This window comes from Salmo salar, chromosome ssa13 (assembly GCF_905237065.1).
Source record: "Salmo salar chromosome ssa13, Ssal_v3.1, whole genome shotgun sequence".
NCBI classification, from domain to species: Eukaryota; Metazoa; Chordata; class Actinopteri; order Salmoniformes; family Salmonidae; genus Salmo; species Salmo salar.
Genome location: NC_059454.1, coordinates 92,523,401 through 92,537,787, shown reverse-complemented (window position 1 = coordinate 92,537,787; position 14,387 = coordinate 92,523,401). Strand labels below are relative to the sequence as shown.

Here is a 14,387-nt window from a genome sequence, read left to right as displayed (position 1 = left end):
CTGCAGTCTCAGGCACTATGTTAACTTTAAATTGTGTTTTTCTCGCAGTCTATTAATAGAGAAACTACTGGAGCCATGGCTAGACTGTTGACAGACGTTGTAGTAGAGAAGTAGAGAAGTAGAAAAAGGGCTTGTTTGCCACTATCCCTTTAAAAGCGCTTCAAGAGAGAAATATATATTTTTGGGAGTGGTGGCAACGATTTAGCAGCGGCGGGGCTAAATTAATCTACAGACAGACGTTTCCATACGAGTGCCTTGTAATGTTGACTTTCCTACTGTACTGTATGTACAGCCCGTCAGTCAAAATGGTTCCAAAATGTTGCACTGACAGATCTGGACACCTGACTTCTATTCTGGTACTGAATATGTTGAATGATATAAACATGCTTAAACTTTGTTTTACCAATCAAACAGCTATAAAGAGGTGGTTGTAACAAGCTCCCCATTGGATACAGTCTTGGCAAAGGGGTAAAAAACAAAGGTAAACAGATTACAGCTGTAGTCACAACAGCTAGGATGGGATGGGCCTTTGGTATGATAACTGTTGTTCAGCACTTACAGCTAGTCTGTCTCTAGGCGGACCAGACTGAGAGAGCAATGGGAGAGTTAGACAGGTTTGTCAGTTTTGTGAAGAGAGAGGGCCCATCAGTGGAATTACAGACAACCTTAAGGTACCAGCAGCCAGCAGTATGTTTGTTTTAAATAGTTGACTTACACTAACAATCCTCAGCGGAGAGTGGGAGAGCGAGAGAAGATTGGGCTGGGAAACAAGAGGGTTCAAAGAGAGAGAGTCAGTCCTGTCTGAGAGGAAAGGAAAGGCCGATATCCATCACAAAAACTGTAATGTTAAAGCTACAGGGGGCCAGAGATTTTTGATGTAGGATGATTGTGAAGGTCACTTCTAGTAACTTTTTAAAATGACATTTTAATCCAAAATGCATGAAAATGTAATTATGTTGACACGATCTGAAATAAAATTGATGCATGCCACTGCACTATTGGGAGATCAATCAATCAAATGTATTTATAAAGACCTTTTTACATCAGCCGATGTCACAAAGTGCTATACAGAAACCCAGCCAAAAACCCCAAACAGCAAGCAATACAGATGTAGAAGCACGGTGGCTAGGCAAAACTCCCTAGAAAGGCAGGAACCTAGGAAGAAACCTAGAAAGGAACCAGGCTCTGAGGGGTGTCCACATACTTTTGGCAATGTAATGATGAGGAGCAAACGGTGGCTCTTTGCCCGTGGCTCTTAATCGCGCCAATGCTCACTCTGTTTACTACAAATATACACTACATTGCCAAAAGTATGAGGACACCCATTCAAATTAGTTGATTTGGCTTTTTCAGCTACACCCGTTGCTGACAGGTGTATAAAATCAGGCACACAGCCATGCAATCTCCATAGACAAACATTGGCAGTAGAATGGCCCGGACTGAAGAGCTCAGTGACTTTCAACGTGACACCGTCATAGGATGCCACCTTTCCAACAAGTCAGTTAGTCAAATTTCTGCAATGGTAGAGCTGCCCCGGGAAACTGTATGTGCTGTTATTATGACATGGAAGCGTCTAGGAGCAACAACGGCTCACCCGCAAAGTGGTAGGCCACACAAGCTCACAAAACAGGACAGCTGAGTGCTGAAGCGTGTAGCGCATAAAAATTGTCTGTCCTCAGTTGCAACACTCACTACTGAGTTCCAAACTGCCTCTGGAAGCAATGTCAGCACAATAACTGTTCGTTGGGAGCTTCATTAAATTGGTTTCCATGGCCGAGCAGCCAAACACCAGCCTAAGATAACCATGCGCAATGCCAAGTGTCGGCTGGAGTGGTGTAAAGCTCGCCGCCATTGTACTCTGGAGCAGTGGAAACGCGTTCTCTGGAGTGATGAGTCACGATTCACCATCTGGAAGTCCGACAAACCAATCTGGTTTTGGCGGATGCCAGGAGAACGCTACATATGCCTGCCCCAATGCGTGTCAACTGAAAGTTTGGTGGAGGAGGAATAATGGTCTGGGCTATTTTTCATGGTTCGGGCTAGGCCCCTTAGTTCCAGTGACGGGAAATATTAACACTACAGCATACAATGACATTCTAGATGGTTCTGTGATTTCAACTTGGGGAAGGTCCTTTCCTGTTTCAGCATGACAGTGCCCCATGCACAAAGCAAGGTACATACAGAAATGGTTTGTCGAGATCGGTGTGGAAGAACTTTTACAAGCCTGCACAGAACTCTGACCTCAACCCTATCGAATAGGCCTAATCGCCCAACATCAGTGCCCGACCTCACTAATGCTCTTGTGACTGAATGGAAGCAAGTCCCCGTAGCAATGTTCCAAGATCTAGTGGAAAGCCTTCGCAGAAGAGTGGAAGCTGTTATAGGAGCAGAGGGGGGACCAACTCCATATTAATGCCCATGATTTTGGAATGAGATGTTCGACGAGCGGTTCACATACTTTTGGCTATGTAGTGTACGTTGTAACTTGTCACTCAGATCTTAAAAGGATCGTGCGAGATTTGGGCAATTATGCCATTTTTCTACTTACCCACAGTCAGATGAACTCATGGATGCCATTTTTAGTTTGACTGGATGCAGAGAAATAAAAATGGTATGCATCAGTTCATCTTTCTTTGTAAGTAGAAAAAGGGCTTAATTGCAAAAATCTCACACGATCCTTTTAAAAGTGCTTCTAGGCAACAATTTTGTAGGGCTAAGTGAATAAAGAGGAAACACTGAATCCCTCTTGCTTCAACATCTCTGTCCTAACATCTGGTGAAATAGAAGAGAAAGCCTTGGTATGTTGGATGAAACATTCCGAATTTTTCCTTTGCTTTCAAGAAAGAGGGCCGACAGAAGACGATACCAAGACAGCTAAACCAATCATCAGCAAGCCTTTCTTTCCCTAATACATACCACTTTTAGAGTAAAACCTCATCTTCATCTGTGGTACACAAAGGGAACGCTGTCCCCCTACCTCGTACATATTTTGAAACATGGATGTATCAACTTCACACCAGCGCTCCAAAAGAAACAGCAGCAGTTTCAAGCTGCGTATGTTGGCCCCTGCCGCTGCTCTTTGTCAAAATGACATTTCCAGTCAGTGGGCTGAGTGTGGACCAGCACATACAGACCAGGGCCCATTCCTCCTGGTCCTCATGTCTGGAGGCAGACCTGGAAACATGACACATTGATGCCACCACGTGTCTCTGATCATGTGATGGTGGAAATATACCCCAGAAATGTCACTCTCTGACCAATGAAGTGTACACTGGTCACGATGGAAAAATGACAGGGCAGTTTTTTTTATTGTCACATACACCGGATAAGTGCAGTGAAATGTGTGGTTTTATAGGGTTAGCCATAGTCAAGCGGTGTCCCTGGAGAAAATTAGGGTTAAGTGCCTTGCTCAAGGGCACATAAACCGATTTTGACCTTGTCCGCTCGGATATTCGGAGCAAAGCCCTTTCGGTTACTGGTCCAACGCTCTAACCGCTAGGCTACCTGCCGCCCAAAGCTTGTGGCTTTGCTCACCGATCCTGTGGTGTTAGTTCTGACCACCAGTGACTTAATACTAGCCTTTTCATTCAGGTCATGACGCTCACAGGAGGTACACTGTGGAAAAGCTACCAAATAACACATAACAATAACCCACAGAAGTGCTAAAAATACATATTTCACAGTGGCTGAACTTGGTGATTTTATTGCCTGCCGTTCACGGCTCTGTAACATTGGTTTTGACACTGAAACATTATGAGTGCTGTCGTGTTCCAGAAGCGTACTTTATTTTTACTGTAGGAGACAACATGTTCTAGTTTCACGATTCTAAAGAGTAAATTAGCCATTGTTTTCACTGAAAACACATGAACTATCTGGTTCTAGTGTGTAAGCCAGGTAACAAAAGAAAATGAGTTACTTCTTATTGTCTCCTAACATTTAACTGCCAAGTCGATAGTGGTTAATGGAGTAAGGAAGGAGTCTGTTTTGTATTTATTCAAACAGTACCATTCTTCTAGGTCCACATGCAAAGATTGAAATGAAATGTTGTTTCTCTAGGAGTCTCTGGGAGATTACATACTAGAGATGCAGCATAATTCAAAAATACTTATTTTCAAATGGATGGTTGTTAAAAACCTATTGTTTCATACACACAGAATATATAAGGGTCTTTCTATAAACTAGGATACCAGTGAGGAGTTACCTACACTGGACAAGTTGTTCCAGCTGTTGATAAGTCATTGATAATACTTTTTTTCATGTCATTACATTAAGATATAAGGGGGACATAGCTACATATATTCAATACAATTCATGTGTTTAACCCTTTCTTATGGTTGGTGTCTTGACAGATTGGTCAAAAATCGTGTGAGATAAAACATACATTTTATGTCCTTGCATTATGGAAGTGTAAGTTGTCATTTTATCATAAATGAAGCATTAATCAGTTAAATGAGACATTGAACTTGAACCCTGTAAGAATCCTGGATCTAGCTGTCACACCCTGATCTGTTTCTCCTGACTTGTGCTTGTCTCCACCCCCCACCCGGTGTCTCTCATTTTCCCCAATTATCCCCGTGTACTTATACCTGCGTTTTCTGTTGGTCTGTTGCCAGTTTGTCTTGTCAAGTCTTACCAGCGTGTGTTCCCGGTTTCCAGTAGCTTTACTTTCTGTTTTCTAGTCTTCCTGGTTCTGACCATTCTTCCTGTCCTGACCCTGCCTGCCGTTCTGTCCCTGATTGACACTGCCTTGGATTACTGACCTCTGCCTATCTTTGACCTGCCATTTGCCTGCCCCCTGTTTTGTAATAATTCGAATCTGAGATTGTTTATCTGCCTCCTGTGTCTGCATCTGTATCTTATCCTGAGTTGTGTTAATAGCTGCGAGACAGTTTTTTGTATAGATCTCAGAAATGCAGTGTAACTACATAACATTTCATATCTCCTTTTGTGGAGTGAAAACTGTTTTCATGGGCACACAAATCCCAAAATAATCTAAGAGATTTCAAAATCAAATGCACTAACTGAAAGAGTCACCTTACCTTGACAATTAAAACCTAGTTGACACTTTCATTAAAGTCGTTCTAAAATAATTATGCATAATACTGGATGCGCATTTGGTGTCGAGCTGTTTAATCGCACTGTGATATTTTCATCATTTGATCCAGGAAGGAATTTTCCTTGCTGGAAAAAGGTTGTTCACGAGGAATGCCCAGAATGTTTTGGTGTCTCATTTGTTATGCCGGTGAAGACAGTTGGGCCTGGATCCACGTTAGATCTAATATCCCTAGCGAATATTGATGTTGATCATCTGTTGTCTGCTTGATTTACAGCCAGGTCTTGTTAGATTAACAGAGAAAACATCACGGTAATGAGTTCATGTTTTCATTTGTTTTTGTACCTCGGATTATACACTGAGTCTATTCCTATTCATTACTCTGGATATAATGACAACACATTACGTAGCCTAGTGGTGTCACGGTTGTCGTTGGGAAATGAGGACCAAAATGCAGCAGGAATGTGGATGCTCATCTTTACGTTTTATTAAACTCAAAATGAACATCAAAATAACAAAACGAACTCACGATCACCGAACAGTCTTCTCAGGCTCACATACGCTAGACAAGAAACAATCTCCCACAAAACCTACACCAAACAATTACCCATATATAGGACTCTCAATCAGAGGCAACGAGGAAGCACCTGCTTCCAATTGAGAGTCCCAACCCCCCCCCTAACCTAACATAGAAATACACTCACTCGACTAAACATAGAAATACCTAAACATAGAACATAAACCAAAACCCGGAAATAATAAATCAAACGCCCTTCAACAAACACACCACCCCGAACCACATAAAACAAATACCCTCTGCCATGTCCTGACCAAACTACAATAACAATTAACCCTTATACTGGCCAGGACGTGACAAGTGGGCTTATTGACGACATGATCTGATCATGAAATAACATGACAAATACATTTTGGTTTCCATGTTACACCTGCAATTCTAAACAATATAAGGGGCTTGAAGTAGCCTACTTGAACTTGAATTCGGGGGTCAGAAATTCAAGTACTGGAATAGGCCTACCTTTCTTCAATTAGGTGCTTGGAAATTCCTTATAATTATTGTAGCTGATTTCTAAGGTTTCATGCTCCCTTATAATTATCAGTGATTTCTTTCTGATCAGATTTTGGGAGAGATGTGGCCACTTTTGTTTCTCGCTGCTTCAATTGAAGGGTGTTGCTCTACTCTGTTGCAGTAAAACCACATGCGGTTATTATGAGTACAACAACATCCAATGTTGGCTTCCACTTTGCTTTCCATACAAATCATTCAATTACAAAAATAACCAGGTTTTTGGTCGCTGATTTTGGTGAGATTCAAACGGTGATGGTGAGATTAAAGCTACCGCTATTCATGGACATAGCCTTTATTATTGTGTGTGCCTGTGTCGGCCAAATAGGCTACAGAAAAATCGGCATGCATGCACCCAATATATTTAGTCAGGCAACGTCCACATTACTCTCACATATTTTAGAATGTAAAAATAATGTGAATATCAATGCATTCTCAAGGCCAAATATTACGCCCTATATGTACAATTATATAAATTATACAATTGTATAACATTGAGGTCCTTGAAAATTACAATGAAGTGCTTGAAAAAGTCCCTGAAAGTTGTTGAATTTGACTTGCCAATGTCTGTATGAATCCTGCTTAAACGATGTATAGTCCTAGGCCTATGTTGTTGTATAGCTGGAGTTAAGGGCCAATTTGCATATTTTCACTTTTATTCCTGTTTCAAAACATTTTGAAATGTTGATCCCAATGTCACACATTGGGCCCATTATTTATAGAAAAACCCATAAGATATTTCAGAGGAGTGATATCATATGCAAATCTACCCCCCCCCATTAAACTTTCAGCCAGACCATTAGTCAGGGCCCTCCCCTTCTACTGTCTCTTTTTCTTTCACACTGAGCCAGAGTAGTCTGTCTGTCTGTCTGTCTGTCTGTCTGTCACATCCACCTCCAGAGTAGTGCCTGTCTGTCTGTCTGTCACATCCACCTCCAGAGTAGTGCCTGTCTGTCTGTCTGTCACATCCACCTCCAGAGTAGTGCCTGTCTGTCTCTATCACATCCACCTCCAGAGTAGTGTGTCTGTCTGTCACATCCACCTCCAGAGTAGTGCCTGTCTGTCCATCACATCCACCTCCAGAGTAGTGCCTGTCTGTCCATCACATCCACCTCCAGAGTAGTGCCTGTCTGTCCATCACATCCACCTCCAGAGTAGTGCCTGTCTGTCCATCACATCCACCTCCAGAGTAGTGCCTGTCTGTCCATCACATCCACCTCCAGAGTAGTGCCTGTCTGTCCATCACATCCACCTCCAGAGTAGTGCCTGTCTGTCCATCACATCCACCTCCAGAGTAGTGTCTGTCTGTCACATCCACCTCCAGAGTAGTGCCTGTCTGTCCATCACATCCACCTCCAGAGTAGTGCCTGTCTGTCACATCCACCTCCAGAGTAGTGCCTGTCTGTCTGTCCATCACATCCACCTCCAGGTTTCTCCCTCTCTTGCCCTCCCCATCCCTCCCTCTCTTTCTAATGCTGAGAGATTGCAATAACAATCCCTCACTAATTGTCTCTCTCTCTCTCTCTCTCTCTTCCTCTGATAGGAACAGCCATTATCTCCCAGAAGGTGGTGGGTCACTGACCTGAGTGACTGACCCTGTCCTTCAACGTGTCCCTGGACTAGCCTGGACGATACAGGGCACAGGGCAGGGAGACCTGGTCCAGGGCACTGAGCTACTTCACATGAAGCACCGTCACCACCCGCCGGACCACTTTAAATGACTAGGGCCAGCTGAGCAGCTAGCTCAGTGTGCCATGGACATTCTGTTAGACACGTCACAACGCTGTGTGCCAACTGCAGGCTAAACTTGCTCAAGGGTCCACACAGGTGCTTAGAACAGCCCCCAGTAAATGTTTATGAGCCTATAAATACCACAGGAGAGAAGGAGAGCAGAATGTCTCAGGTCCTGCTTAGGGCCCATCAGGGACACCTCTCAGACTGTCGGCCTCTCAGCTGGACAGGCCATCTGAGATTTGGGACCGAGACTGACCGCCCTGCTGCCTTGTAAAGCCTTCAGACAGTTCATAGCATCTAAGTAAAGATAGTCTATATCTAGTGCACATTAAAAAAAGAGTCCAAAAACAATGTCATTCTGAAAAGGAAGAAGCATGACTTACGGTGTGTACTTGTAGTGTAGAGATGCACTACAGTAGAGGTCTTCACAGATCCACCTGTACCCGGAAACTCAAGAACCGATTGTTGTTGGCCAATCATAAGTCATCAAAGCGGCAATAGGCTACAGTCATAGAGCCTCCGTTTGAGGAAAAAGTTATGAGATATCTAATCAATGGAAGATGAAATTCAAATGATGGAATTACAAGTTAAAGGAGAAGGATAGGCTACAATGACCAAGAGCCAACAGGTAGGCTGCTACTTTATATTTTGAATGGAGCTGCTGTTGTTTGTAACTGTGTAGGTCGAGAAAGCACTTTTTTTTAATAGTAGCTATTAGTCTACTATAGTGCAAGTCGGCTTGGTTGGTTGCGGTCTCTCGTCTCTCCCTCCCTCCTCCCTTTTCCCGTGTCTACCTACGGAGCTGTGAGGGGAACGGCACCTCCGTACCTTCAGGCTCTGATCAGGCCCTACACTCAAACAAGGGCACTGCGTTCATCCACCTCTGGCCTGCTCGCCTCCCTACCTCTGAGGAAGCACAGTTCCCGCTCAGCCCAGTCAAAACTGTTCGCTGCTCTGGCACCTCGATGGTGGAACAAGCTCCCTCACGACGCCAGGACAGCGGAGTCAATCACCACCTTCCGGAGACACCTGAAACCCCACCTCTTTAAGGAATACCTAGGATAGGATAAAGTAATCCTTCTAACCCCCCCCCTTAAAAGATTTAGATGCACTATTGTAAAGTGGTTGTTCCACTGGATATTATAAGGTGAATGCACCAATTTGTAAGTCGCTCTGGATAAGAGCGTCTGCTAAATTACTTAAATGTAATGTAAAATGTGTCACTCGCTCACATTCACAGAAGCCGTCCCTCCCTCCTCTGGGTACTTCAATACAAAACCTAGGAGGCTCACGGTTCTCACCCCTTTCCAAAGACTTACAGAGTAATTATGACAACTTCCAGAGGACGTCCTCCAACCTCATTAAGCTCGGGTCCCTGGGTCTGAACCCCGCCCTGTGCAACTGGGTCCTGGACTTCCTGATGGGCTGCCCCCAGGTGGTGATGGTAGGAAACAACATCTCCATTTCGCTGATCCTCAACACAGGGGCCCCACAAGGGTGCGTGCTCAGCACCCTCCTGTACTCCCTGTTCACACATGACTGCGTGGCCGCGCACGCCTCCAACGCAATCATCAAGTTTGCAGACGACACAACAGTAGTAGGCCTTATTACCAACAATGACGAGACAGCCTACAGGCAGGAGGTGAGGGCCCTGGCGGCATGGTGCCAGGAAAATAACCTCTCCCTCAACGTCAACAAAACAAAGGAGCTGATCGTGGACTTCAGGAAAAAGCATAGGGAGCACGCCCCTATCCACATCGATGGGACGTATTCAACAATAACGTCTGCTAAATATGTGTATGTGACCAATACAATTTGATTTGAACCTATCCTATCTCTTCTTAGGGCTAGGAGTCCCGTCAGCGGGACACCTGTCGCCAATTTCCAGTGAAATTGGAGGGCGCGCAATTCAAATAAATAATTGTAAAGATGATGGATAATAAACATTTAGGTAGATACAAGTTTCTTATCGGTTAAAAGCTTAAATTCTTGTCATCTAACTGCATTGTCCAATTTACAATAGGCTTTACAGCGAAAGCACGCCATGCGATTGTTTAAGGACGGCGCCCCACATCAACATATTTTTCAACCAGCACAGGCTTCATAAAATCACAAATAGCGATTCAATTATCACTTACTTTTTGAAAATCTTCCTCTGATTTGGAATCCACCGTGAAGGCCTCTACATTACAGTACAATTGCTTTGCATGTGTTTCTGTAACATTGTGTGTGTGGGTTGGGGCAGAAGCAGGGCAGGGTTATGTTGTGTTGTTGAGTACACCCTGGGTAGGTATAGAGTCATGTTTTCCCTCCCTGTCCTCATGTTATCTCTTGACATGTGCCGTGGACATATGGAGAGATCAGAACAGTACAGACTGTTTCCACTGGGCCTATTGAAGCTGACTCCCTTAAAAGGACCCCAGCCAACTGAACACAGCTACAGGGCGAGTGGCTGTGGATGTGTGTTCATGTGGCTTTAGAACATGGGTGGAAACAAAGCCTTTTACAGACACAGAGTGATACTGTGGGTATCTCTGTCTGGGTGGCCAGGCCACCACCACCACCACCCAGTGATTATAGTATCTTTAATTCTCTACAACGGCTCTGTTTATCCCCACTGCATGTATTCCATGCACAAAAATTTCTCCAGATGTGAACATCCCGAGTGGGCTCCCGAGTGGTGCAGTGGTCTAAGGCACTGCATCCCAGTGATAGAGGTGTTACTACAGACCCTGGTTCAATCCTGGGCTGTATCACAACCGGCTGTGATCGGGAGTCCAATAGAGTGGCGCACAATTGGCCCAGCGTCATCCGAGTTAGGGGAGGGTTTGGCCGGGGTAGGCCTTCATTGTAAAATAAGAATCTGTTCTTAACTGACTTGCCTAGTTAAATAAAAGGTAAATTAAAACATTCAGCAGAGTACTGCATTTCTCTCAAAACAAATGCTTCTCAGAGGGAGGAAATCATATGTACTGTATTTCAAAGCCTTTATGGAATTGGCATACCCTTTAAGAAGTCTAGAGCAGTATCAAAATTGAGAAATGAATACCCATTAGACCCAGCCAGACATTCACTACAGGCATATAGCTTCATTTTATGTACATTTATGGAATTGTCTGTGAAGTGGATGATCATGTTGCTCAGTTCATACTTAGGCCGACTTTGGTTTTCACAAAGCAGCATTCTGAGAGAGTTGGACAATGCCCAAAGTTAGACAAACCCAATGCTGCCAAACCACTAAACTCAAAGCTGACATTTTGGATTTGCAGACACATTCTCTGAGGATTGCTTCCCACCTGATTTATTCCAATGTCTGCTGAAGTAGATATTTAAAGCTCTCAAGCACTGAAAATTCCATAAACAATGTATTTTGTGGCTCAGATATAATCCCTTTACTAATCTGTGTGTCTTACTGTAATTACAGGGATATTGTGGGGGTTTGTTATTTATCCTTATAGACCTAATTCAACTGTCTGAAAACAGAGCATTGCATTTCAAAAGTTCTGTTGATATTTAGTTGTGGCAGTTGCATGTCCAGATATGTCAGTAACATTAAAGTAAATGAACCGATACAAGCATGGTTACGACCACATTTATCTTCATAGTTCATATCTTTTGTTTTAGGACTCCTCCCAAGGAAACTCTCCAGAGCAATCTCCAAAACCAACATGGAGCTACAGTCAAAGCAAACTGTCTCAATCATCAACATCGGAAACACATCTGAGGAGCAGAGTACTGAGCAAATAGTAGCTAAAATACTGAACAAGACATCATAATACTGCTGTGCTATTGACAGAGGCACTTCAACAGAAATGATAAATGGATAATTGTGGGTCATACACTGCAGAGCTGTGCTTGTCTAATAGAGAAGCATAGTCACTATCAATTCACAATCAGTGTTGGAGAGAATCTCCTCTTTCTCACAGCAGCAACACAGACAGCGTTATGGAGAGAATCTCCTCTGTTTCACAGCAGCAACACAGACAGCGTTATGGAGAGAATCTCCTCTTTCTCACAGCAGCAACACAGACAGCGTTATGGAGAGAATCCCAAACTGTGTATAACTACGGTGATGCAGCAGAGCAGCAGTTCACAACCATTCATCACTAGCAGCAGCAGAGTCCTCCTTCACACAGCAGGCCTGGCAGCACTACTGCTTCTCTCCTATCCCAGACCCAGACAAGACCCAGGCCAGAGACCCATGACCCAGACAGATATTAAAGAACCGCAGGAGTTCCTGCCCTGGCCTCCGTAGACAGACAGGTTAATCTAGTGCTCTGGGACTGGGAGGAACGCCCAACTGACTACGAACCCAGAGCCAGAGACATGTGGAGACCCAGTGTAAAGAGTCATCAGACTGAAGAGCAAAGCCTATACCTTTGTAGTCTTTGTAGTCTTCACAGAGATTCTGGAAATTTCTGGGGATAGTTAATACTGTGATTGTTATTTAGATATGTCAGATAAAAATGGCATGAGAGGCACAAAGATAGAGACAGAGGGAGATTGACAGAGGCCATGAGCAGTCAAACGGGACTTTGTAGTAAAAGCTGCCAAATGAAAGGTTGTGTGGTTGAAATCAGCGGTAAGTGTCATACTGAATCTATAGCACAGGCCCTTTAATCACCATGCAGCCAGATGGCATAGTGAGCATGGCCCTTTAATCACCATGGAGCCAGATGGCATAGTGAGCATGGCCCTTTAATCACCATGGAGCCAGATGGCATAGTGAGCATGGCCCTTTAATCACCATGCAGCCAGATGGCATAGTGAGCATGGCCCTTTAATCACCATGGAGCCAGATGGCATAGTGAGCATGGCCCTTTAATCACCATAGAACCAGATGGCATAGTGAGCATGGCCCTTTAATCACCATGGAGCCAGATGGCATAGTGAGCATGGCCCTTTAATCACCATAGAACCAGATGGCATAGTGAGCATGGCCCTTTAATCACCATGGAGCCAGATGGCATAGTGAGCATGGCCCTTTAATCACCATAGAACCAGATGGCATAGTGAGCATGGCCCTTTAATCACCATGGAGCCAGATGGCATAGTGAGCATGGCCCTTTAATCACCATAGAACCAGATGGCATAGTGAGCATGGCCCTTTAATCACCATAGAACCAGATGGCATAGTGAGCATGGCCCTTTAATCACCATAGAACCAGATGGCATAGTGAGCATGGCCCTTTAATCACCATGGAGCCAGATGGCATAGTGAGCATGGCCCTTTAATCACCATAGAACCAGATGGCATAGTGAGCATGGCCCTTTAATCACCATAGAACCAGATGGCATAGTGAGCATGGCCCTTTAATCACCATAGAACCAGATGGCATAGTGAGCATGAATGCCATTCCTGTGAGGTGAGTGTCATGGTTGAGAGGATGCATGTCTGTGAGTGTGAGCATGTGTGATATGTTTTTTGGGGGGGCAGAACATGTGTGTGTGTGTGTGTGTGTGTGTGTGTGTGAGAGAGAGAGAGAGAAACAGCGAGAGGAACAGAAAGAGTGAGAGACAGAAAGGGTGAGACAGAAAGAGAGAGAGAGAGAAAGAGAGAGAGACTCACCCGTGAGATAGTGAGGGGCAGACAGAAGTCCTTTCCTCCCTGCAGTCTGAAGCCCCAGGGGGCGGGGCCACCCAGGGAGATGCTGTAGTTGCTGTTCATGATTCTCCTAGAGAAACAAAAACATATTGAAGCAAAACATTAATAAGCTGGTCCTTTATAGGTTATAAAGAAGAAGACAAGGCACTCCTACACTCCCATCTACAATATTCTAATATTGAATAAGAAACATAAAACATCAGCAAAAACACACTATTACCAGCTGTTCTCAGTGGGTCACTGAAGAGTAGGGCTGTGACAATACCTGCAACAATACCAGTGTGTCACGTCCTGGCCAGTATAAGGTTAATTGTTTTGTAGTTTGGTCAGGACGTGGCAGAGGGTATTTGTTTTATGTGGTTCGGGGGGTGTGTTTGTGTAAAGGGTGTTTGATTTAGTATTTCCGGGTTTTTGGTTGATGGTCTATGTGTTTGTATTCTATGGTTAGTCTGGTGTGTGTGTTTCTATGTTTGGTTAATTGGGGTTGGGACTCTCAGTTGAAGGCAGGTGTTGTCTATCTGCCTTTGATTGAGAGTCCCATATATTAGGGTGTGTTTGTGTGTGTGATTTGTGGGTGATTGTTCTGTGTTGAGCCTATGCTTTGCAGACTGTCAGTTTATCGTTCGTTTTCTTGTTTGTTGTTTTTGATTTCGTGTTGATTTAATTAAATGTTCAAAATGAACAACTGCACACCTGCTGCGTATTGGTCTACATTCTCAGATGACGATTTCGCATTATCGTCAGAAGACGAAGATAATTGTGACACAGTGTCGCAATATTTTTTCTCCATTGAAACATTTAAAACACGAAGCAGACCAAACTCTTTGGTCCTTTACAAACCTGCTGTATGGAAATTATTGTGTGCTATAGATTTGGAAAATAAATAAATGTGACGTTTGTTTCCAACATTA

At 44.0% G+C, this 14,387-nt stretch overlaps 1 protein-coding gene across 3 annotated transcripts in view; it reads right to left on the bottom strand.

Moving 5' to 3' along the window:
* Nucleotides 1-14,387, bottom strand: part of LOC106568185 (PDZ and LIM domain protein 5) — a 112,588-nt gene that overhangs the window by 83,218 nt on the left and 14,983 nt on the right. For all 3 annotated transcript variants that reach the window (XM_014138300.2, XM_014138301.2, XM_014138302.2), the window contains exon 2: nucleotides 13,441-13,546. In XM_014138300.2, coding sequence (XP_013993775.1) covers nucleotides 13,441-13,539 — 99 coding nt within the window. In that variant the 5' untranslated portion in view covers nucleotides 13,540-13,546. The remainder of the gene's footprint in view (nucleotides 1-13,440; nucleotides 13,547-14,387) is intronic.